We start from the raw sequence: 22497 nt of genomic DNA on the forward strand, positions 1-22497 counted from the left end.
AGTACTTTATATGAAAAGTCCAAATTTACTATTTAACAAGCTTGTGTAGATGAACCAAGTTCTGAATTACACTACACCTCTTCATGTCAGTTAGTTATTCTAAGCATATAGCTCGTGAGATAGAAAACATCTTTAACTTTTCCTTATCACCTAATAGCAGCCTTTTGGTTTGGTAACGTGGGATCTCTGAACAGTCACTCTGTTCACTCCACACTCCCAGCAGATTCGTTTGTAGACCTGAACGCAGCCTGTGCTGGTGTCTGTGGGTCCGTTAGTCACAATACAGCCCCCAGCTCTTCCTCCCATGTAATGAAGCATAACCGCACAGCAGCACTATGTGACGTGCCAGACAATTAAAAGAACTACAGATTTTCAATGAACAAGGAAATTCTCAAGTGAACAACACGTTATTACAGGGCTGTAAGAAAAACCTGGGCCAAGCTCTCCAGTGGCTTTCTGAAGGTGAAGTGCTGTTAGCCCAACGCCCTTCCCGTGTGGTGGGCTGCACAGGACCAAAACACCCAAAGCACCACGCGACTGTTTCTCACCTTGGACCTCTGCTGAGCCACCCGAAGCTACTCCTCACAGACTTTTTCCCCACTGGGAGAACATACCAGCAACAGCCGTTCTGAGAGGCTGTCTTATGCTGATGCAAAAATGATAGCTGCTGCCAGAGTAACACTTGCTTCTAAAACCTGTATATTTCAATGGAAATGGAGGCCTGCCTGCAGGCGGCAGGGGCAGGCTGACACAAGTACTGCTCCTCTCACACAGAAAAATATTCATTCTTCTCATCACCTGCCTTTATCCCAGGCTTAATTTTCAAATACATAGGAAGTTTGTTTTTAAGTAACAACCTAATTGCTTTTCCTCTCACCTATCACTTCTTCAGCCAGCAATCAGCAGATTTTCTGCCTGGTCACTGGTGTTTCACTACATCCTCAGTCACTGCACAGGTCACCACCATCTTCATACCAGTCTACGTGTACTTACCCAGCCAAACTGCACACAGCGCGGTGCTTAGCACGACTGCCTTCCCAGCAAACGTTTCTGGGGGAGGAGGGAAACAAAGCTACCATGACTAATTTACTCCTTCACTACTGAAGGCACTTCCTCCTCCATTTAAAATGTAAGTAAGAATTAGCCTAGGTTGCTTGTCATCAGCTATACCCTACCTCTCAATTTCTACCAAATTTAAGCCCTACAAGTTTCCTTAAATGACCCCTTGCACTTCAGTCCTTTCCGTTTTCCCAGATAGGTATTCTCATCCAAGTTATATACATTAGTCTTTCAGCTTGTCTTTCACAGGTGGAAAAAATGACATTTCTCCTCCACTCTTCTTCCTAATCTTGCTTTAAAATCTTCTACAACATTCTGTAAACCTCATTTAAAGTCTGTTTTTCTTCCACAAGTATATACCCACAAGAGAAACACGACTGTTTCTTAACCTTATTGCCTTGCATTTCTATCTATCCACACTGATAACAATCTAAGTTACAATGTGACTCCCTAGACACTGAATTATTATGTAAAAACCAAAAATACCATGGAGCATGTTATCAATGCTCACACCCAATTTGTTACCAAAGTCCACAGCTCTCTGAAGCACAGGATAAATCACAGTTGTAAAAAGCAATGTTAAAATTCCTTCCTTTTTCGTCTAACAATGAAGAATTCAGCAATGAAGAACTCTACAACAGTGCAAGCAAGACTGTTTGGTCAGAAACCTTAAACTAAAACAGTCTTGAAGCAATGAGACACTGTCCAACATTGAATCCAACTGTCAGAAGAGCTGCTATACTCCGTACAGCAGGAGTTTCCAGAGCTGTACCATGCCTTCACCTCTGATGGGAAGTCCAGTGAACAGCCACAGTCGTCTTCCTTCGTAGCTTGGAGGACATCGCTTGCTGAGAGCAGCAGGAGAAAGCTGATCCAGGAAGCAAACCACTTCGCCCTTGCAGGGAACGCCAGACAGTGCCATGGGCAACACAAATAGCTGGCACCAACTTTTTTCAGAAGGGCTTACCGCATAGAAGTAACACAGCAGCACTAATAACCATTAGAACAAATGCATCCTGGGACTCCTAGGTCAGTCTGGGTTCAGACACCACTCATGTTGAAACCCTTTACTGAATACAACAGCAGTTTCCTGTATGAACATACAAACTAACAGTTGGAATTTGAAGACCAATTTCCATACAGTTAATTGTAAGGTAGCAATACTAATACAGATCTCAGCAGTTTGAACATGAAATGGCTGCCTTACCAACTGTTTTCTGCTTTCCTGCATACTTTGGTCAGCTTCAGCAGCATGTCTGTTAACAGGCTTTCTTCTAGAAGCACTGAACAACTGTTCTGAATGCTAACTTATTTCAACTCGTTAAACATGAGGGAAGCTCTTGGAAAGAGACCTGACAGTGAAAAACTTGATCTTTTAAAAAATTAAGTGTATGAATGAAGTCTATAAATAAAGAATGATTTTTAAAGCATAGATTCCAAAAGTGGGGTTAAGAAGCTCACTGTAATTTGGGAAAGCGTAGCTACAGATTTGGGAAAAAAAAAAATCATGTGCTCTGTATGTAGACATTGAGAGTCGTTTCCCTCTCCTTAGGAAATCTGGGTTGCAGAAACCACAAGATCACTTCCCAAACGCTGTTTCCTCCAGTATTGCTATTTTAGTAAATCAGTATAAATAATGAAATTTATGAAGAACTTTAGTCCTTTTACACTGAACATTGATGGGGAAGGGGGAAAGGAAGGAATCTTCAAAGTATCTGAGTTATAGAAAAAAAAAAATTGAGCACCCTCATCACAGTAGTTTAAACGTTGTCTACCATCACAGCAAGGAAACTCGGCGTGCATGGGGAGAAGGGACAACTTCCCCCTTCAAAAAAGGGGAAACATGAAAACTACCAAAGGAAGAAAAGAGTCGAGCAGATAAACTGCAGCTACCTGTACACCCAACTTCACTGCAGCCATCTAGACAAGCTTCACAACACTCAAATTCTACGGGTACATAATTTCTTTCAAACCTTTCCCCTTCCTTGCTATCAGTTTCCTAATGCTTTGATTAAGTCCGAGGACAGCTGCTGTTCTTTTTAATCATGGTTGCTACCAGCTGTCTCCTAAGACAGCCAAATGCACAGACCTCATTCAGTTTCCCCCAACTTTTTGCTCCATTTTTGGACAGAAGATGACTTAACTGAAATTCTTCCCTAAGAGGTAAATAAATTGCACTAAACAGCCCTGCAAAGGAAGATAAGGTAAGATTACTCAAGTCTAAGTATTATCTTATATGTCCAAGCCACTGTTAAAACACAAAATAGAAGCTTCAAAAGAATTTGAAGATACAACTCTGGCAAATCTTGCTAGCAAATGTAATTATGAAGCGATACCAAACTCAGAGCTGAGAAGCTGAAACTTTGCTCTGAAGACAGAGCTCCCCCACCCACATCATCAGGCTGCAGAAGCTTTGCAGACACATCCATCAGGGTTCTAGCAAGACAGCCTGCAGGGAACAGACACGGTGACTTGAACCATCTTCCTTTCAGAGCAACCATTTTCTGCAAGTTGCACTACTCCCTCAGTACTCCTTTTGAGTAGCTAAATACAGGCTGGCTCTGAATGCTGAGTCCTGAAGTGGTTAAGCACAGTTGTATCATTCCCTTCTGCACTGCATAAGCCCAAGTTATTAAGCAGGATTGCATTTGTCATTTTGATTTGCTACTGATATGTACATGAGCCCCAAGCAAGAAACAAGGGCATTACAAACCTGCCTGGAAACATAAGAACTACACAGCACACAGTACACAGCCAATTTTTTCCTTATGGTCCCATGAGTGAAAGAACTTGGGGAACAAAGATTTGAGTACTACTACATAACAAATGACAATATATGGCAGAGCATTTTTCATAAATATTCTAAATGTTGGGCAAGAAACGAAAGTTTCACAAATACTTGATATGCAATCATTTGCCCTTTTATTCTTAAATAAAAAAGCACAAACTCAAATTGCACTGCCTAGACAGTAACCCCAAACACATATACATATATTTAACACCCCAACACAGCAGAAAGGGATACTACTCCTACACTGCTCTTTATTCTGAAAAGATATTTTAAACCATCCTGTTTTCTGTTTCTCCACACCAAATAAAATATATTTTTAAGAACTCATAGGCTTTAAAATACAGAAGACTTAAAGCAATCCATGCCCATTTAAAACACCCAGAATTATTTTAACTTAGAATTAATCTAAGCAGTATTATCACACAGCCCAGGAACAGGAACGAGGCACACACAGATGAGACACACCCAAGCACTCAAAACATCTCTCGACACGAATGCCCTTTCTACAGAAGTACATCAACACCGTGGAACAGAGCCTCCAGAAGCCTGAGTTAAAGAAGGACACCACAAAGGCTGGCAGCAAACTCACCACGTAAGAATGGCAGAAGTGCATAAGCAGCATTTCCCTAAACTGAAGTGGCTGGAGCAGGGAAACGAGAGTTATCCATTTTGAAACATATTCATACGCTAACACAGTTACAAAATGCCATACCATTTCTTAAATTGCATCACGCTTTGACTTGACATTTCACCTGAAAAAAATATACAATGTTGATTTTGACAGACAAGCTACCATATTCTAATAGAAGAGTTATTAGAGAATTTTTTGAAACTTGCACCTCACAATTTGCTCTGCAGGGCTTTAAGCGTTTTTATATTAAAACTTGTGTGAACATGAATCTAGTGTCAAATACTGTTTTTAGTTTGTGCCTCAAAGAATAAGTCTAACATTTAAAAAAAAGTCACCAGGGTATTTCAGAAATCCAAATAAGTATGGATCTATAAGCTTTCATGTTATTCCACTGCAAGTCTCTCAAAAGGTTTACCTGACTACTAAATTGTTGCATTTTTGCTCAATATGAATTACCAGCTTGATAATTTTCAAATGACTCAACTTACTTGCTAGCTACCAAGTTCTACCTTAACAAAGGTGACCTAGCAGCAACTATTAATGCAGAACACTCTTCTGCTATTTCTAAGTTACCTAAACTCCTACTCTCTGTAAATTACCTGTTACATACAGGATTACTCATGAACGTTCTTCAGCCAGCATTAGGTCTCGATCAAGCAACATAAGGGTAAGATTATGAGAAGCTTTCCACATTAAGAGCTTCTCAAAGCCTTTAAAATGAGATTGTTACAAGTACTAGCTGAAGGCTATTAAAAACACAGTAAGGCACACCATTTTAAATAAACGACACAGATCCCCAACTGCATTACAACAAGGTTGCACAACCATTTAAACAATCAAAAAAAGAGGGACTGCTTTTTAATACCAAACAGTAGTTAAAATTAACTCATGTTGCATCACCACCATTTTAACAACCAAAGAAATGAGCATTGATGCAAGGAGCCTCATCTGGAGCAAAGTCAGATCAAACCGTAGTTCTCAGCTTGCCCACAGCCATGTAGTCTCAGTTTTCACCTTATTCTGGGGTAAGGATTAAGATCCAGCGATGGCATGTGCTATCAGGGAGCCCTGAGACCTTGTGTCATGCACTGTCCATTCAGTATCACCGCTAGGACTTGTAAATTGTACTTACAACAAGTTCACAAACACAACACGAACATCAGTACGGACTTAGCCTAGTTTCCTGTACTAGACATACTCTGCTGTATGTGGGTTAAGGTTGAGCTCACATTGCAGTCTCTCTCACTCTGGGAATATTAATACTGTTCTACCTGCTTGCCTTTTTTTTCCCCTCCTTCCTTCTCTTCAGCTATGGCAAAACTTGCTCCCACAAGAATCTGTAAGCCCTTCGAACAAGTCTGGTTGAACCCAGCAGAGTTCAAGAGTCACCAGGAAGGAGGGAACCAGGGAAGGGAAAACGTGGAAGCAGTGCAAGTACATGAGCTGTATGTTAGGAGACCACACACCAAGAAACAACCTTTTGATTATTACTCCGTTTTTCTCCCCCAATTTCCCTCTTGCCCCATCACAAATCAAGCTAACTACATTTCTGCAGGTCTGAAAGACAGCCCAATATCATCAAACTTTACTCACTAGTCAATGTAACAAGGAAGCCTTTGAAGAAGCTACATCCATGGTGGCTGACTACACCACTCTCTCGAATTGCTCAATGCTCTCAGTGACATTTTCAGGGACCATTTTTATTTATTTTGGTTAAGTCCACGCACAAGTATAATATCTGCTTAAACCATCCAAGTTTCATTTACACTTCCTGTCCAAAATAAACACTACTGCCAGTCCCGGTCTCCTTACACTTATTTAATAGGATGTTACGCAAAGATTCACTATCAGTTGAATTTGATTTCTGAAGCAGGGAGTTATGAGATGGGTTTATGTCTTCATATGATGGGGTGTAAACTGTCCGTAAGAATACATTCTGAAACAACCGTGTTGTCAGGCCAAGATCCACCCTGTCCTTCACTTGCTGGCTGGTTTGCAGCCAGTGCCAGATACTTCAGCAGAGCACATGAGGCAAGCATTTGTTCCTTCAATGAGCTGTCGAGGTAACCTCCCCCCTGGCATCCAGACCACCACCACCAATGGCCTCATCCACTGAGACTCATCAGTTTCTTTTCAGAGCCATATATACTCACGGCATACGTGGCACTGTCTAACAGGGAGTCCTGGAATTTACACATGCAAATTACAAAAAGGTTTTCTGTTTTAAATATTCTGTGTTGTTATTTTCCACACTACCAGAACAACGAAGCACCAATAAAACTGCGAAGGTCTGTTCCTCCCAGCCTTTTATGCAACACAAATTTTCTCCCCACAGCTCATGTATTTTCCTACCTGAAAAATACTGCTCTAACAAGGCTCTTCTACGTGGAAGCCATTTCATTCTAAAACCTGCTCTGCTACGTTCTCTCATTAACAATCAGGAAAACTCATTACTATTTCATTCCTTGTAAATACTGGGGGATGAATCTTTCCAATCTCTTAAGAAAACTTAATTCAAACTTAGCAAAGCATAAAGTGTATTTCCAGACTGAAGGTGTTCCGTGCTTACAGATAAATAAACTGCAGAAAACCATATGAAAAACAGGAAGATTTTAGCAGCAAAAATAAGAGTAAAATTGAAAGAACGCTACATATCCCACCAATCCTTCTGTCAATCTAAAACCCCATCAACATTCCGCACTTTTTCTTGAGTAAGATTATTTCACAAATTACCGAGCTATGCGTTTCTTGCGCTATTCAGCATGGTTCCTGTCTGTTGCAAAAAAGACCACTCAAAGTTCTGATCCCAGGGATAAGTTAACTGTATCTGAGAATTCAAAGTTACATAACTTCTTCTCATTAAAGTTGATTATGATAATCCAGAGCAAGTCAGTAGGTGTCAGCTTCATCAAGGTTCATCTAATGTGATCTTCAGCCCAATTTTAGAAGCTACGGTTTAATCAGCCCATTATATGAAAACTTCTAATGAGATATGACATGTGATCTTGTCTAAGAATGACTTGAACAAGATTACAGCAGCGTTGAGCACCATGGGGTCTGCAAATTCCCTTTCTAAAGTATGAAGATCTCTTACAAACTGTTTGGGTCTGAAAAGAGCTCCTAAAAGTTTAACAGAATTCTGTTTGATAGATCTGAAGCTTTTTACATACACACTGATAAAAATGTGCTAATTAAAAAAAAATACAGACCTCTAGGCAGCTGAAGTTCAGAAGACTACTTTTTCCATACAAATCACTGAACAGGCAGATCACAAGCTATACCTGCACAGAAGTACCCATGTACGTGCATTAAATTAGAGCCAATTGCTCAAGAGTCAGGCATTCTACTACTACGCACCCACCACTCTGTAATACCACTTTTAAAAAAGACAAAAGCATTGAGGTCAGAACAAATTTTAAGAAGGAAGGTTATTAGTCCATTCTACTCAAGGTAGACTAAAATACTATGTGGAACCTAAAGCACTGTATTTGAATTTGCAGCTATAAGGACTTGTGTACCAAGGATCTCAAGCCAAAATGCAAAATACAGAATGTTTTTTGGCACTTTTAACTAAAAGTATTTAGTAGAAATACCCTCTACATGAAGAATGAGTTCTGCTACAGTTTGATTAGAACAGTTAGCCAACCCCAGAAAGCACCAAGTCTAAATGTAGAATAGCAAAAAACAAATAAAACTGAGTAAACATACCTGCAGCTACAAGTTTAGCACTGCTGCCTTTGCTTTCTCCATCTTCCACATTTTTGCTTGCGCTCTTTTCTTTTAAGAGAGGAACAGTATTGTCAAAAGGTATCTGCTTGCTGGATGCAATGTTTTCTCCGCTGTCTGGCTGATTAATTCTGCTGTTAGCTTCAAGGAGAGAAGCAAAGTCCTCAGACTGAGCAGCTTCACTGGGGTCCAGCTGAGAGGAGCTTTTAGCCTGTGACAAATTCTTCGAAGACACAGGAAGAGATTCTTCATCACTGTCAAATCCAAACGGATCCTCTGTTACCTCGTCTTCAACTTTGGGTTTTTTAGGAACTTCAGAAATATCTGGTTTGACACTGGGCCTCTTCTGTCCTAACTTGGCCATGAAGGTGGTTTCTCCCCATTTTGTGCTAAGGGTGGTCCGTTTGTTGGAAAACACTTCGTCAAACTTTGAACTGCCGTTTCCCCCTTTCCGGCTATAGGTCTTTCCAAATCGGGATGTCATTTTGGCTCCTGTTTCATATTCTCTGTTGGAAAAGAAAGAGAGAAGCAAATTCACAAACTTTTCAGTACAACTGATTGCACCTCTGCTGTTTATTGGGTCTACAAGCACAAGCAAGTGTCGCATTTTGCATAAGCAATAGACAGACACATCATCTGCTACTTTATAGAGACTAACTCATCTACCTGTGAACGTCACTACATTCAAAGTTTCTGCAATCAGCAGCTCATCTACCAACGTAATGCAAAGTTTAGTTCCTTGCACACTTACAAAACAAGACATAGCACAACAACGCTACAAATCTGCTACAAATATATTACTTTTGGTATTGCTTTGATCTGTTTGTATTTTGAAGTATAGAAGGTACTCCTCTCACAAAGCATCAGCAGAAAACTAAACAGTGTTTTCACCCCATCCAAAGGTGCAGCTGTCTGCTAGAGTCCAATACTACTGGATGGTTTTAGATTTTCAGTAGAAAAACGTAAGGATTTTCAAAGTATTTCAGTTGCTACAGACACTTTAAATACTAATTCACCATGAATAATGACAACACCATGTTCTTCTCTGCACACCGTCCGACCTACTTAGCAAGCACGTTTATCTGCACAGTCACGGTAAAGACTGGTACACAGGACGCCTCCACCAGCACATGATTCGATCAAGGGACAGGAGCGAGGAGACACTTCTCAGTCCCTGGCTAGGAACATGGAGGACATGTTATGCAGACAAGCACAAACCCTGACTGTCCACTGGCTGTTACAACTGCAGCCTGATTCACAGCTTGCTCTGCCAGAAGAATCAAGTTTAAATATAAACAAATTAAACTGGAACACACTTAAACTGCTCCTTGCACCCCTTCTATTCCTACTTTTGTTTGATTCCAGAAGGATGACAGACCAGGTTGTTGGTTTGCCCACCAAAAAAACAAATAGTCCAACTACAGGACAAATGACAACATAAAAACAAGTGTAACTCTTTTGTACACCAGCGTGTCTCCTTCTTTATTTTGGCCCAAATAGGAAATTGTAATTCTTTATAGTCTGTCTGAATCTAATCAAGTCCATCTTCCTGTCTTAAGCTGCTCTCCATAGTGGAGAAAAGTCTGCTAAGGGATAGAAGGGGAGCATTTCAGAGAAATCCAACTTTTTAAGGGTCAACTGCCCTCATTTACAGGAAAGTATATCAAAAACAGGGCTTACAACCATCACTATTAAAGTTCCCATAGGAACCATCTGTGAGACAATACTCTTTATTATTATTTCACTTAATAAATGATGTATCGTCTTTCTGCCCATTTTAATCTTGACACGCACAGTTCATCAACCTGGAGCACTAGCATAGCTTCCGCCAAAAGAGCCAGACTTTTCCAGAGATGTCGTTCCAGCACTTTGTTCTAGCAAGATGGCCCCACTCACAGTAGCCTCACTTTATCAGACCAGGCCAACTTTCACTTATACCAAATGAGCAATTTCTAGGCCCAGCTTTAAGCCCTGGTGAATTCAGAGTATCAGATGTGAGCTCTGGAAGTTTACCAGCCAGGCGGTGCTGCGATGCCAAAGATAAGGGAACAACCACTTGGGGAAACGCTCCTCTCCCCAGCAGTTTAGCAGCTGGGCGGTAAAGGCACGTGGTTCCCTACTGACCAGAATTCTGCCGAGAAATGCTGCTCCCTAGACTGCTTCTGATCGCTGCTGAGAATTAAACAGACCATCAGCGCTGCTGGTGGCTGTTACTCTTCAACCCCATCTCCGATCCCTTCTCTCACAGTGCCGTGAGCCTCCTGTGTGCTGCTCCAAGCACGACACTGCCAAACCAGTACTTTCTGCTCCCCTGCTCATCTCCTATCTTCCATCCAAGAGCAAAACTATGATCTCCCCCAAGCCAGAGTAACTAGCTCTACTTTAAGCCATTTGAAAATACTTAGAGCTGCAACGCCTGAACATTTTATACAGGAAAGGCCAGTTTTTACAATGACTGAAACTAAATTGAAATATTTATTAACATCTGAAGCTCTATGTAACTCTTGTGAGAAACAGACTCGCAACAAGCGAACTTTCCCCTCCTGAAAGCGAACTTTCCCCTCAAATATTTCCAACACTTTACGTTTTTAGCACCTGTGAAAATAATGACATATTTAAAGAGAATTGGTTTGCAGCTCTAAAGAGGAGGTGTTTGCTGTCGAGAGGACTTCATTTTCAGAAAGCAGAGTTCCAAAATATAGATTAACCTATTTAGAGGATTAAAAATCAAGATTGTTTCATAAGGAGATCTGAATCCAACGACCAATGCTCTGATGTACGTACTATAGGATGTAAACAGGCTGAGTATGGAGGGGAGGTAAGTAGCGCACTGTAGGACCGCACAGTTTAGCCTAGAATTGAAGAGAAGGAAGTACAGCTGCGCTTCCTGACCTCGGAGCACGCACGGGGCTGGATCTTTACTCTCTACTTACAATTCCGCCCCGATTTTTGCTTAGAGTGAAACAAAAACCTGGACCAGCCTCACCCTGCCCCGCCGCCTGCCCCCTCTCCCCTCACAAGGCGCTGCGCTCCCCGGAGCGAGGCCGAGGCCGGGAAATAACCCACCCGCCTGGCTGGGGGGGGGGGGGCTCGGCGGGCCGGGCAGCGCCTGGGGCGGCCCCGGTGGTGGCTGCCGCCCCCCGCCGCCTTACATAAGCGAGGGCCGGAGCGCGGCCGAGGCCCGGCGGTGACAGTTCCTCCTCCGCCGCCCTCCCCCGCGGGGCCGCGGGCGGAACCGGGCCAGGCCGTGCCCGCCCGCCGCCGCCTGATGTCATTTCCCTTCCGGCCGCCCCCTCCCCCCGGACGGGACGCAGGGGCAGTCCCGCACCGCACCGCACCACACCGCGCGGCCCCGGCCCCGGCCCCCCCTCCCCTCCCCTCCGCCTCCCCTCCCCCGCGGCCTGCAGGCAGCGGCCGGGCCCCGCCGCGCTCCCCGCCCCCCGCGCCTGGCTCCCGGTGGCGGTCCCGGTCCCGGCCCCACCTGGGTGCGGGCGGTGGCAGCGGGGCCGGGCCCGCTCCTTGCGGGCCGGGGCCGAGGCTGTGTGCGCCGCTGGCTGCCGCCGCCTGGCCGAGGCCGAGGCGCTGCCCGTCGGTGGCGCGGCCGTTAGAGCCGTTAGGGCCGTTAGAGCCGTCAGGGCCCACGGCGCCGCCTCCTCCGGCGCCGCTTCCTCCGCGCCGGGCTTAGCGCCGCGCGGGGGCCGGGGCCCGGGACCATCGCGCCGCCATTTGCCCCGCTCCTTCCGTCACTGCGCGGCCCACGCCCGGCCGCGCCCGCAGCCAATCGCACCCCGCCTTGCTCAACGCAGCGCCACGCCGCCGCGCCTGCGCCACGCCGGCACCGCCCCCCGCGGGGCACGCCGGGGGTTGTAGTTCGCGGGGGCCGAGGCCCGAGGGGCGGCCTAGGCCCGGCCCGCCCGCAGCCCCCCGCGGGAGGCGGCCAGGCCGGGGGCTGGGGCCGGCCTGCCCCGTGCTGCCGCCGCCCACGCCCCCACCCCCGTCCAGGGGCTTCGTGCGCACCTCTTAGCCTCTAGGGGGGGCTCGTGGAGAGTGAAAAAACAGCCCAAAAGCGAAAAATAAACTCTAAAAGTCCCCGTCTGGGCAGCGGCAGTGGTTTCACAGCACTACTGCTCACACCAGCCCGCGGAGAAACGGTTTTAAAACACGCGTGCCAACCACAATTTGTTTATTTTTAAGCAGTAATAAAAATAAGAGGCCCATTTTGTTGCACACACGAGGGTAGGGTTGTCTCCATACTTCTGGAGAAGAAACCTGGCTTTTTCCTTAATCTTTATCCAGTGCAAATTAACGGCTTTCCATAAAGAGATGTAAGATTAATGTTTTGTGTCATGATCCCCCAAGTAAACCAACTGCCTGCCTTTACCTGCCACCTATTGACACACTACAAGCTTGTAGGTATAACTTCTGAGGAAAAACACACTGAACGTGCTCTGGAAAAAACACTGCAGTTGGTGCTCAAGAAAGTGAAGATAAAACCAACTGGGTCTTGTGAGAAATACAAGGCGATTTGAAATATCATAGAAGTGCCTGTTATGTTTCAAAGAAGGTTTACAGGTTTATTTATACCTTAAACACCTGACTCAGTTATAGAAGAGCCATTGAAAATTGATTACAAATTTTAAAGTACATATTTTGAATATAAAAGGTGAGAAGATTTTTTTTCCTGTGAGTATTCTTGTATCAGAGCTACTAATTAGCTTGTTTAAACTTCAAGAGTAAAACAGTATGCAAAACTCAAACTGGTTTAGCTATCCATGGCATATGAGTTAAAGTCTTATTTGGTGACTGATCTGTTAGACAAAGAGGGAAGCACAGCACTGTGAGAGCCCAGAATACCTCAAGGCTCTCTGGAGTTCTTTACAATGTTAGAAGTATTATCCCAAAAATCAGGAGTGAAGAATATGGAATTAAAACCAATAAACTATTTGGAAATAGTTTCTAAATCTATTTGGATATAAAGTTATGTTAAAAATTGAAATTAAATAAGTTTCTGACTTAAAGCCTGAGCTACTTACATCATTTAAACAGTAATCTAGAGAATTTTATGGTATAGTGATAATAACTGGGTACAATTTGAAAGCTCTCATATACCCTAGAAGCCATGGGTTATCTTTGTATTTTAAACAGTACTTTTAGTCTTCATATAATCTCCACACAGAGTAGTCTAACACGTTGCAGATTCGTGGTCATGGTGGCATTCCACATGACTAGCAGACGACGCTCACCTAATTTATGTGCTGACTGTCCTATCTTAGGTATCAGCAGAAGCCTGTAAGTCCAGTAAGACCTTTTACTTAAATGATCATGGGAACCAAACATTGTTATGATAAAAAGCAGCTGGAATGAGGGACAATTTTCCTACACCTGCTTTCCTTTAGATATGTTTGAAAATTTTACTCCCAGTAACTCAGTACTTTTGGCAATTAACGTGTTAAACATTGCTATTTCCATTTTATCTGGCTTACCTCAAATATGCAGGCAACAAGACAGAGCAAATAAAAGCCAAACCCCATCTACTTTTGGCAGTAGGTAAGTTCAGTTCTCATAAAGGGTGGAATTCAACAGGCATCTTGTTCCTTGTGTGGAATTCTATTATTGATAGTTGCCATCTCCCTTCATCAAAAAAAAAAAAAAAACTACCACAAACTTCACAAGAAACAAACCACACAAAACACTTCAGTTTGGCATTTGCCTCCATGAAGAAAGCAGTGGGAGGTAAGCAGCCATCTTATTACATCTCCAGCTTTTCCCATCTTAAAAACTTACTCTGGAAAGCCAGAGTGTGTCATACAGCTTTACTATTGCATTCTCTAATTACCCCCCTCAAAAGAAACTAACCTTTTTACTACGTATAATGAAGTCAGAAAGCACTGAAAGATGCTGCACAAAGGCATCAAAGCTGGAGATGAGAGAGAGAAGTGGAACAGAAGGAGGAATGCATAAGAAGGACAGAACGGTTATTTGGATACATCTCATCTTAATACACCCTATGGCCTTCCCAGTTCTCTTTTTGAGGTTCTGTGCTGAGATCTCAGGGCAGGGGATGGGAAGTTACAAGCCAGATTTTTCAAAAGAAGCTGTAGCCTAGTGCAGAGCCTTTCACATAATTCAGTCTTACAGCAGACATTAAAACATTTTAAATTGTTTCAGATTAGATTTTCTTCCAAAAGAAAATGGAGGCAACACCACAGGTAAATGGAAGGTTTCCCATGCAGCAGATACTCTGGGGGAAGATAAAGACAGCGGTGTCCTTCCAAAAACTGTCAGCAAGGCTTCGCACTGTTGCCTTATAGTCAAAGTGAGCATCCGACAGCTTAACATGAGGCTACAAGCAGACTTTCAGAGGGGCGTGGCAGTAAGTATCCTTTATAGCAAGTATACAAATTCACAGCATAATGCATCCTTGCTTCGCTCCCTTTCCCACCAAGGGAGAATAAATTCAGTAACCCACTGCCCTGCTTCCCTCCTAAGCATTACCCAACACGTAACTCACAGGCAGGATCTCCCCATTTTCCTAATGTCCAGAACTTTCCCCCAGAACTATAAAACCCAGTGGCAACTCAGTCCACTCAGCATCTTCTTCTACTCCTCCTCTTCCCCCTTCTTCTGTGTCTCACCTAGTCACTGTTTGCCTCCCACGTTCTCGCCAGCTTCCTACAGTACTTCCTTCCTCGCCTCTTCTGCAGGTGGGAAGGGATGGGGAAGAAGAGGATGTCCTGCTGTTCCTCCTGCACTCACAGCTGCTGCAGGGCTTTCATGTCTCAATTAGTGCCACTTAATGTTAAACGTTTCAATGTGTTTTGCTTTTTCTTGGTGAAATGTCTGTCTCCTCCTGTTCCTGTCCTTCAAGTGTCACCCCGCACACCTGGGTGAGAGCACTCGGGGCTTTGCCATTTCACTCCACTGGGGCTAGAATTTCCCTCTTCCTATTTGCATAGCAAAGAAGGGAGGGTAAAGAGACACATTAAGTAACTAATTACCATGCTTTAGTCAACCTCTCTGAAGCAGCTCTGAAAATAGTTATTTATACATTAGTATCACTGCTAACACTTGCTGGAGGAAGTTCAGCAAAACCACCAGAGGCAGCATGGGTGAAAACAGCTGTGTCGAGAGCTGCAGCGCTCAGATCAGACAGAGCTCACAGGGCTGGGGAGGGGAGAAGGGGATACCTGCAGCCCCCTTTGCATCCCAGGGTGATTTCTGCCAAGAACAGCTTTTCTTAGCATGGTATTCCTGATGGGCAGCATGTTACCTCTCTGACACTGATCCCTGAGAAGACTGAAAGGCATTCAAGTAGGGGATCTTGATGCAGTCTGGGATCATGTTTTTCTGTATTTATCCTGCAGCTTTCTCATCATACAAGATGGCCAGGACGAGGCATTAAGCTTCATAACTGAAAGGTTAAAAGAAGCACTACTGAGCAAAACAAAGGAATGCTTTATGGGAGTGCAGCAAGGAGCTAGTTTTGGGGGGGGGGGGGGGGGGGGGGGAATAAAAAGAGTTCTCTGGATCCTGGCACTAATGAATCAGACCCAGGCAGCTAGCAGAAAAAAAAAAAAAAAAGTTGTGCTACTCCACCTTCTCTCCAGCCTGCACACCCATCTTTTGCAATCATGTGAGAGGCGGCATCATCTCTACAACATAAAAGCCTCTGGAAATACTAGTTTTACTCGACGAACCAACAGTCATTCACCTACGGCTAAATTCTCAGTGTTTGTTCTGAGCAATTTTTTTTCCCTAGGTGATCAGCCTGCAAGTCTACTGGAAAAACCCATGGTGAAGTACTAGTGGGAAAAGCACAAAGTAGCTTTCACCTTGTTATAATAGCCAAGGTCAACTTTCTTCTGCTGTGCAGTTTATCTCAGCAAGCTCTGCTGAGAGTAACTGCCTGTGCCTTTTTCCATGAAGACTTAGCAACATAACAGCATGTTCCAGGTTAAAAAAAAAAAAAAAAAAAAGCACACTCATTTAAAGTTAGGCTGCATTGTCACTGCAAGAGAGGCAGGAAAGCTTAGGTTCTTTGGTCAGATAAAGTTTACATTGCTCTGTTACAAAACTAAGTGGGGCTGACTCTCAAATGCCTGCGATCTTCTGCAACCTTACAAGAGGAGCAGATAAAATTCCTCCCTGAAGTTTTCTAAGAATTCTTTTAAGAACTTGTTTCTCATTGTTGTTGAATTTATCTCTGTCTTCAAGCTGGCAGTCCTTAATGAAAGCTATCAAAATGTACCAACATAGCATTTCGTGGGGAGAGAAAGACACGACAATGCAAAAAGCAATTTGTGTTTTAAATCTTCTTTCTTACAAAGAGTTTGATTGAACTGACTGCCCTGCTCTGTTCCTAGGGTAGCAGCCATTACCTTTGCTTATTTCATTAATGTGCTTCCTTCACCTGCTTGTACATGACCTCCACTTATACATTTACATTCCTTTCTCCTCCCTATTAGGTTTCTGTGTGGCTCTTCACACACAGATGCTATAATCACTCTGTCCCTTTTGAGTTGATTCATAAGATTTTAGTTTTCACCTTTGTATTTCGCAAATACTTGTTTCTGTTCTTCAAAAAGAGTAGAACTCAGCCAGAAACCAAGTGCTTCTATAGCAGTCACAAAACATGAAGCCATAGCAATGTCAGGTCAAACAACTAAGTAGTTGCACTGAGACCTGTACGTGTGGTGTGGCCTTCGGAAGTTGTGGATGATAATACAAAGAACAAACAACTGGAAAAGCAAATCGACAAACTACTGAAACCTTGCAGGACTAAGGAGAACTGATGAATGCATCCCCGAAACTCATGGAAGAGGTAATTACCTAGCAAATTAAACTGATGAAATGAAAATTAAAAAATAATTACATGCAGACTTCCTCCTGAAGGAGGAGGCAACAAAAGTATCAGTTAGTGGCTACTGTTGTTTCCTGCCACAGTACAGCTCTGAACCAACTACTTTCCCCTTTATTCCAATTACAGAGCAGTACCATAAAGAGCTGCAATGTCTTCTGCCTGTTGCACAAGAACTTTGTACACCCAACACCACACATGGTGCCTGTTCTGCAATCCTTTCTGCATTTGACAAGGTTTACTACATACACCGTTACCATGCTTTGTGAAATGGTCAAAGACCACGTACAGAAGTGCCTGCTAAGGAGTGATAAAGTATTTCAGAATTGTATTTAAATTTAGCACAAGGCTAAAAAAGAACCTGCATTTCAATTGGTTCTTTAGACATATCAAAACTCGTTACTGGATTTTGCTACATTTCAAGACAGCAGAACAGGCCCTGTGTGTTCACTGTCCACAAGCACATTATTACCCTAATAATACTGGCCTGTAACAGCCTCCTTATACTATAGTTTTCCACTGGATGTGTGATCTTGAGTTTGAGATGAATGTTTACTGTGTATCACCTCGTTCCTTGGTAAATATTTGAAAGACTGGAGAAACGCATTTATGCAAGAGTTTAGGCTTAAGCTATGACTCCTACAAATAACTCTCATAATGGCTCCCTGCTGGTTTTCATGAAGAATGCTTTTACCGTATCTTTGTAATAACTGAGGGAAAACAAAACCAAACTTCCCTTTCTTTTCATCTTCTGATGTGTTATCTCAAACAGCTAGAACATTTGGTAACCACAGGTGTCTACTTGATGTTTTTTTTGAGCTTAACAGATAGCAAATACATGAGTACCTGAAAGTACACTTTAACCCAAATACCATTGCTGATCACCTACCCAGCAGAGGCATGGCAAAAAAGGACGAGAGCTCATTAAAACAAGAAATATCATTTCACAGCCTACTTCAGCTCACTCCTAAGCAGGCTTGATCAGTGCTGTGCTCCATGTCTCCTAATGGAAGTTATAAGATGCAACATCTAAATCTTCAAAGAAATATCCCACTAATGAAGTACTAGTGCACAAAGCTATTGAGAGGTGGTTATACAGATAACCTCTGAGGTTTCCTTTTATTTGTATTCTTTGGAAGTAATTTACCTTTAAGACTGGAGAAAAATAGACATCAGTAAGAGCATAGTGCTTATTTCCAGAGGTAGGTACCTACACATACCAGAAGTGGAGCTTCCACTAGATTTCCTCCCTAAATGCTTTATCTCAGACTTGCAGAAAGCTGCTCCATGGCTGACAGTGCAGATCTTTCCTGTCCCATTGAGTTCCCAGGCTTTGTAATTTTCAGTGTAGGTGCCAAAGAAATTGAAGATCCGAGTCTTCTGGCTTGATTTTCCATCATCTTCTTCCCCCCTGCCAATGGAATATTGAGTAAAGGCTGAGTAATCATACAGACATTGCTTACTGGCTTCACCTTTGCACTGAATAATCACTTTAGTCATTTTCAGTTTGGATCAAATTCAGGCATGCTGCAGAGGAAAAAAAAAAATCAAAATTCTTTCCCAAGCCATTGAATTATCCATCAACAGTTACCAGTCGCTGAGAGTGGAAAAAAAAAACAACATATTTGAAAGGGCATTGATTCTATTTCTTCACTGTTATTGGTTATAAGTCAACATGTACAAATACTAAACGTTTATGAAATGAAGGTCCGATCAAGTAGAAAAGACGTTTTTAAAGTAATAGCTCTCTGCTGGACTCCAGTGACACCTACTGGTAAATAAAGAAGTTACCAAACATTTACTGAATGCTGAAGCATTACTTTATGCACCTGCCCTCAGGATCACTAAGTATATTCATTTTGACAGGTCAGGCTGAGAATCATGTTACAATTCAGAGTTAGAGTCGAAGGAAAGATTTTTGCTTATTTTTGAAAACAGGATTTTGACGCCATCTGATTGTAAACTTATTGGAACTGCATTTTTATCACTAAGGATATTGTCAAATCGTATCTTACTATTGACAGTAGTACAGTAGCATAGTCCAGCGGATTTTTGGCTTGGAGTACACTGATATGTTTCCAAATATTTCTTTAACCATTTCATCAACTACAGTTGAGAAACTAAACTTAATACATCTTCACTTGCTCTCAACTGAATGTGTTTTTGCATGGAGTCCAATAAATTAAAATTGCGTCACCATTATCACAACCAGCTGAGATTATGTTTTTGCTTCTAAGAAATCCTTCCTATTTGTAGTGCTGAACTGGTTTGTCACAGCTGTATTAGTCTTGTAGGTCATGCAGGTATTTCTCAACATTTCTGTCACTGCTTGTAAAAGAATAAACACCAACAAATTCACTAAGAGATAGTGGGGAGTCATTTTTAAGGCTTCTGTTAAGTAGTTTGTGCATTCTTTTCCTGTTAGGTGATAGAAAACTGACCTTTCTCACCCTGTTAAGGAGATTTCATGATGAGTCCTATAAAGCTCCTGGAACACTATTTCAATAGCAAGACAATAGGAAGATTAGCCTACCTCTCCTGTCTCCAGAATCACAATTCAAAGAAGCTATTTCCAGTTCAGCAAGGACTGGAATGGACTTTTTATAGTGGAAATACAGCTGTCACATTTCTACATACCCTTCTGATCACGTAATGCAACCAAGCTAACTGATTTCCATTTCAGATATTTGAGATATTTTGTTTAGGAAAGGAGAATCCTCTGTGCATCTTTCAGGTTATTCCCTACAACTCCAACGCTTGATGCAAGGCTTTATACATTTCTTACAGGTCTGCTTCAGAGAACAGATGCATTATGCGTGATGTACATCCAGAGACACGGCAGCTACCAGCTGGAGTACGCAGGACCAACACAATAAGCAGAAGCAGTACTTTTAGTATCTCCAGCTACAATGTAGGCCCCGCTATGAGAGCTAACTCAGTGTATTGGCATGTATATTTAAGAAACTTTGTGGCTGAGGGTTTTGTTCTGAGCATGAAGGGGAAATAGCATATGAAAGGTTTTTAACCAGTCTTGTCATCCAATTGGCAATAATCACATTAATAAGGGTCAATTCTATTCATAAGTCAATTGAAAACTTTGTCCTTACTGCCTCTGGCAGGCTCAGAGTTGCCTCATTTTCACCTTTTCTAACATTAAGGCACTGAACTAAACCAAATATGCCAAATAAACACACTACAAGTCATTCAAGGAACTGAAGCTTCCAGTCCAAAGGCCTATTTTGGTAAAGTGTCCCAGTGTCTGGTACTCAAAAGATCTTTGCACTCTCCCAGGAGACCAAAAATAATATGTGGAGGGGTGAAGATACATGGCAATGAGCAGCCACTACCCAGCAGCACAGATCAACACAGCTCCCAAAGACACCAGCATGGGCATCCCACATCAAGGAATGCACAGAGATTTTGAGTACCACAATTTAAGTTCAAAAATTACTCCTGACTTAAAGAAAACAAATCAGGCGAGTTTGCAGAGGCAGGAATATTTTTCTAAGTTACTGGAAAGGGCAGAGGCAGGTGTGAGGCAGTTCAGTTCCAGGGTAGAAAAATGGCACATTAAATGATGATCCCAGTACTCAAAAAAAAATAAAAAAATCTAGAAGTCATTCTTCTTAGAGTCTAGTTTAAAGGAAATATGGATACCTTTATATGTCAGGCTATTAGTATTTTAAGTGATAATTTAATATTGATTTTACAAACATGTCAGTAGTGTGCATATATAATTAGAATGAAAAGGTATTGGAGAAATAGCAATACGTTGCAGCTTGAATCCAGTGAAGTAAATGTTAAATCTTTGTTCTAAAACTTGCATACATGGATGCATCAGACTCCAGAGCAGAACTATGCATGAGGTCATGGAAATTGGATGCTCAAATGTTATTCCCTGGCACCCTGTTCAGGCCCAGGGTTAACTGTAACTTTGCTGAAGTGCACAGTGTCAGACCAACTCATGGGAAGTTGTCATGGTGACAAATGCACACAGAAAGAGAGGGATATAGGAAGAACAAGCCCATAAAAATTAAAGAGACTTTGTATTCACACCTTGAATAAACAGATTCACACAACAGAATACAATTATTATACCAGGATTTAAGCTTCTTGTAAAATAGATGTTAATCTCCCCACATGTGGAGCAAAAATGTTTAAGTTGAGGATAATCCATTCATTCCTTTGTGAACAATAAGTGGGAAGCTTCTCCTGGCAAGTGAGGAAAGCCTAAGTCACCTGTTTCTAAGTTTCCATTTAAACCCAATAGTTTAAATTTATTATTATTATAAAAAAAAAAAAAAAAAAAAGAGAGACAAGCCAAAAGCTATCTTTTCTGTAAACAGATACTGTGCTGTCTTCTTGAAGCTGCAGGCTTAGAGGCAGATTTGTCATGCAGCTGCAGAATGAAGTCAACAAGCGTACTCTGTTCCAGGACTGCTATTCAGCCCCTTTCGGGCAGCAGTGAAAGAAAATCACATCGATTTCATGCTGTTTTTGCAGCTCTACAAAGATATGAGCAGCATCAGATACAGACAAATCATGCCTAGATTGCAGGGGAGGAAGATAAAGCTTGTTGGTAAAACAAAGTATGGAAGACCAATTCAGTGGTTATATATCACTTAGTTTCACACACCTTTGACTTTTGGGTACATAGGGTGTCATGGCACTTTTTCTGTAACAACCTCTACCCTGGCTGAGTTACAGACAGAGCTCCAAGTGCAATTAATTGCAGCATGAGTAGGGCTCCTACATCCCTCCTGGAGCACAGATTTTACAGACATCCTCTGTCCCCATCACCAGCACTTCACCTAAGGCCAACACAGGTCTCAGCACTGTGTTCTGCATCTGACATCACTCCTAATTAAAACAGCTAAACTGTGGATTTAACTGTAATATCAAGAGAAATTCCAACTGCAGATACAGGGGAAAAAAAAATTCTCAGGAAAGCCAAGGAACAAGTTACCCAGAGAGACTGTGTAGTTTCCATTTCTGAAGGTTTTCAAGACCCAACTGGATAAAACCCTGAGCAACCTGACCTTACACCTGACAATGGTTTGAGCAGGAGGTTCGATGAGTGACCTCCTGAAGTCCCTTCTCACCAGGATTACCATGATAAACTACATATACAGGTTAGTGCCAAGGGACCCACACACTTTTTGAAGATGGTATCATATATATACACTAATAGCTACCCTAGAATATATTAACTTCATCTGTCTATACTATTAGCACCTAAATTAGAGCCCCCAGGATACCGCATTTTCTGTAAAACCAACACTATAGGTTAGGGCAACTACAGCACATGAATAGAAATAACAGGTCTCAGCACACCGCTGGTTATTCAGATGAATAGAAAAAGTGTGTTATGGGATATGTTTTTGCAGCACTCCCAGGGAGAGGAAATAAAGAACTGGTAACAATTTGGAGGTA

At 42.4% G+C, this 22497-nt stretch overlaps 1 protein-coding gene across 4 annotated transcripts in view; it reads right to left on the reverse strand.

Annotated features, from left to right (window-relative positions):
- WAPL (WAPL cohesin release factor) overlaps positions 1 to 22497 on the reverse strand; it is a 148630-nt gene that overhangs the window by 59604 nt on the left and 66529 nt on the right. Inside the window, exons 4-5 of one of the 4 annotated variants that reach the window (XM_038181038.2) lie at positions 18285 to 18475; positions 8190 to 8713 (exon numbers count right to left, since the gene is read on the reverse strand). In XM_038181038.2, coding sequence (XP_038036966.1) covers positions 8190 to 8691 — 502 coding nt within the window. In that variant the 5' untranslated portion in view covers positions 8692 to 8713; positions 18285 to 18475. Of the gene's footprint in view, positions 1 to 8189; positions 8714 to 11359; positions 11423 to 11688; positions 11988 to 18284; positions 18476 to 22497 lie in introns of those variants that run through there. The other 3 variants (XM_038181036.2, XM_072040071.1, XM_038181035.2) reach the window with 3 other exon arrangements.

This window comes from Anas platyrhynchos, chromosome 6 (assembly GCF_047663525.1).
Source record: "Anas platyrhynchos isolate ZD024472 breed Pekin duck chromosome 6, IASCAAS_PekinDuck_T2T, whole genome shotgun sequence".
Taxonomy (NCBI): Eukaryota; Metazoa; Chordata; class Aves; order Anseriformes; family Anatidae; genus Anas; species Anas platyrhynchos.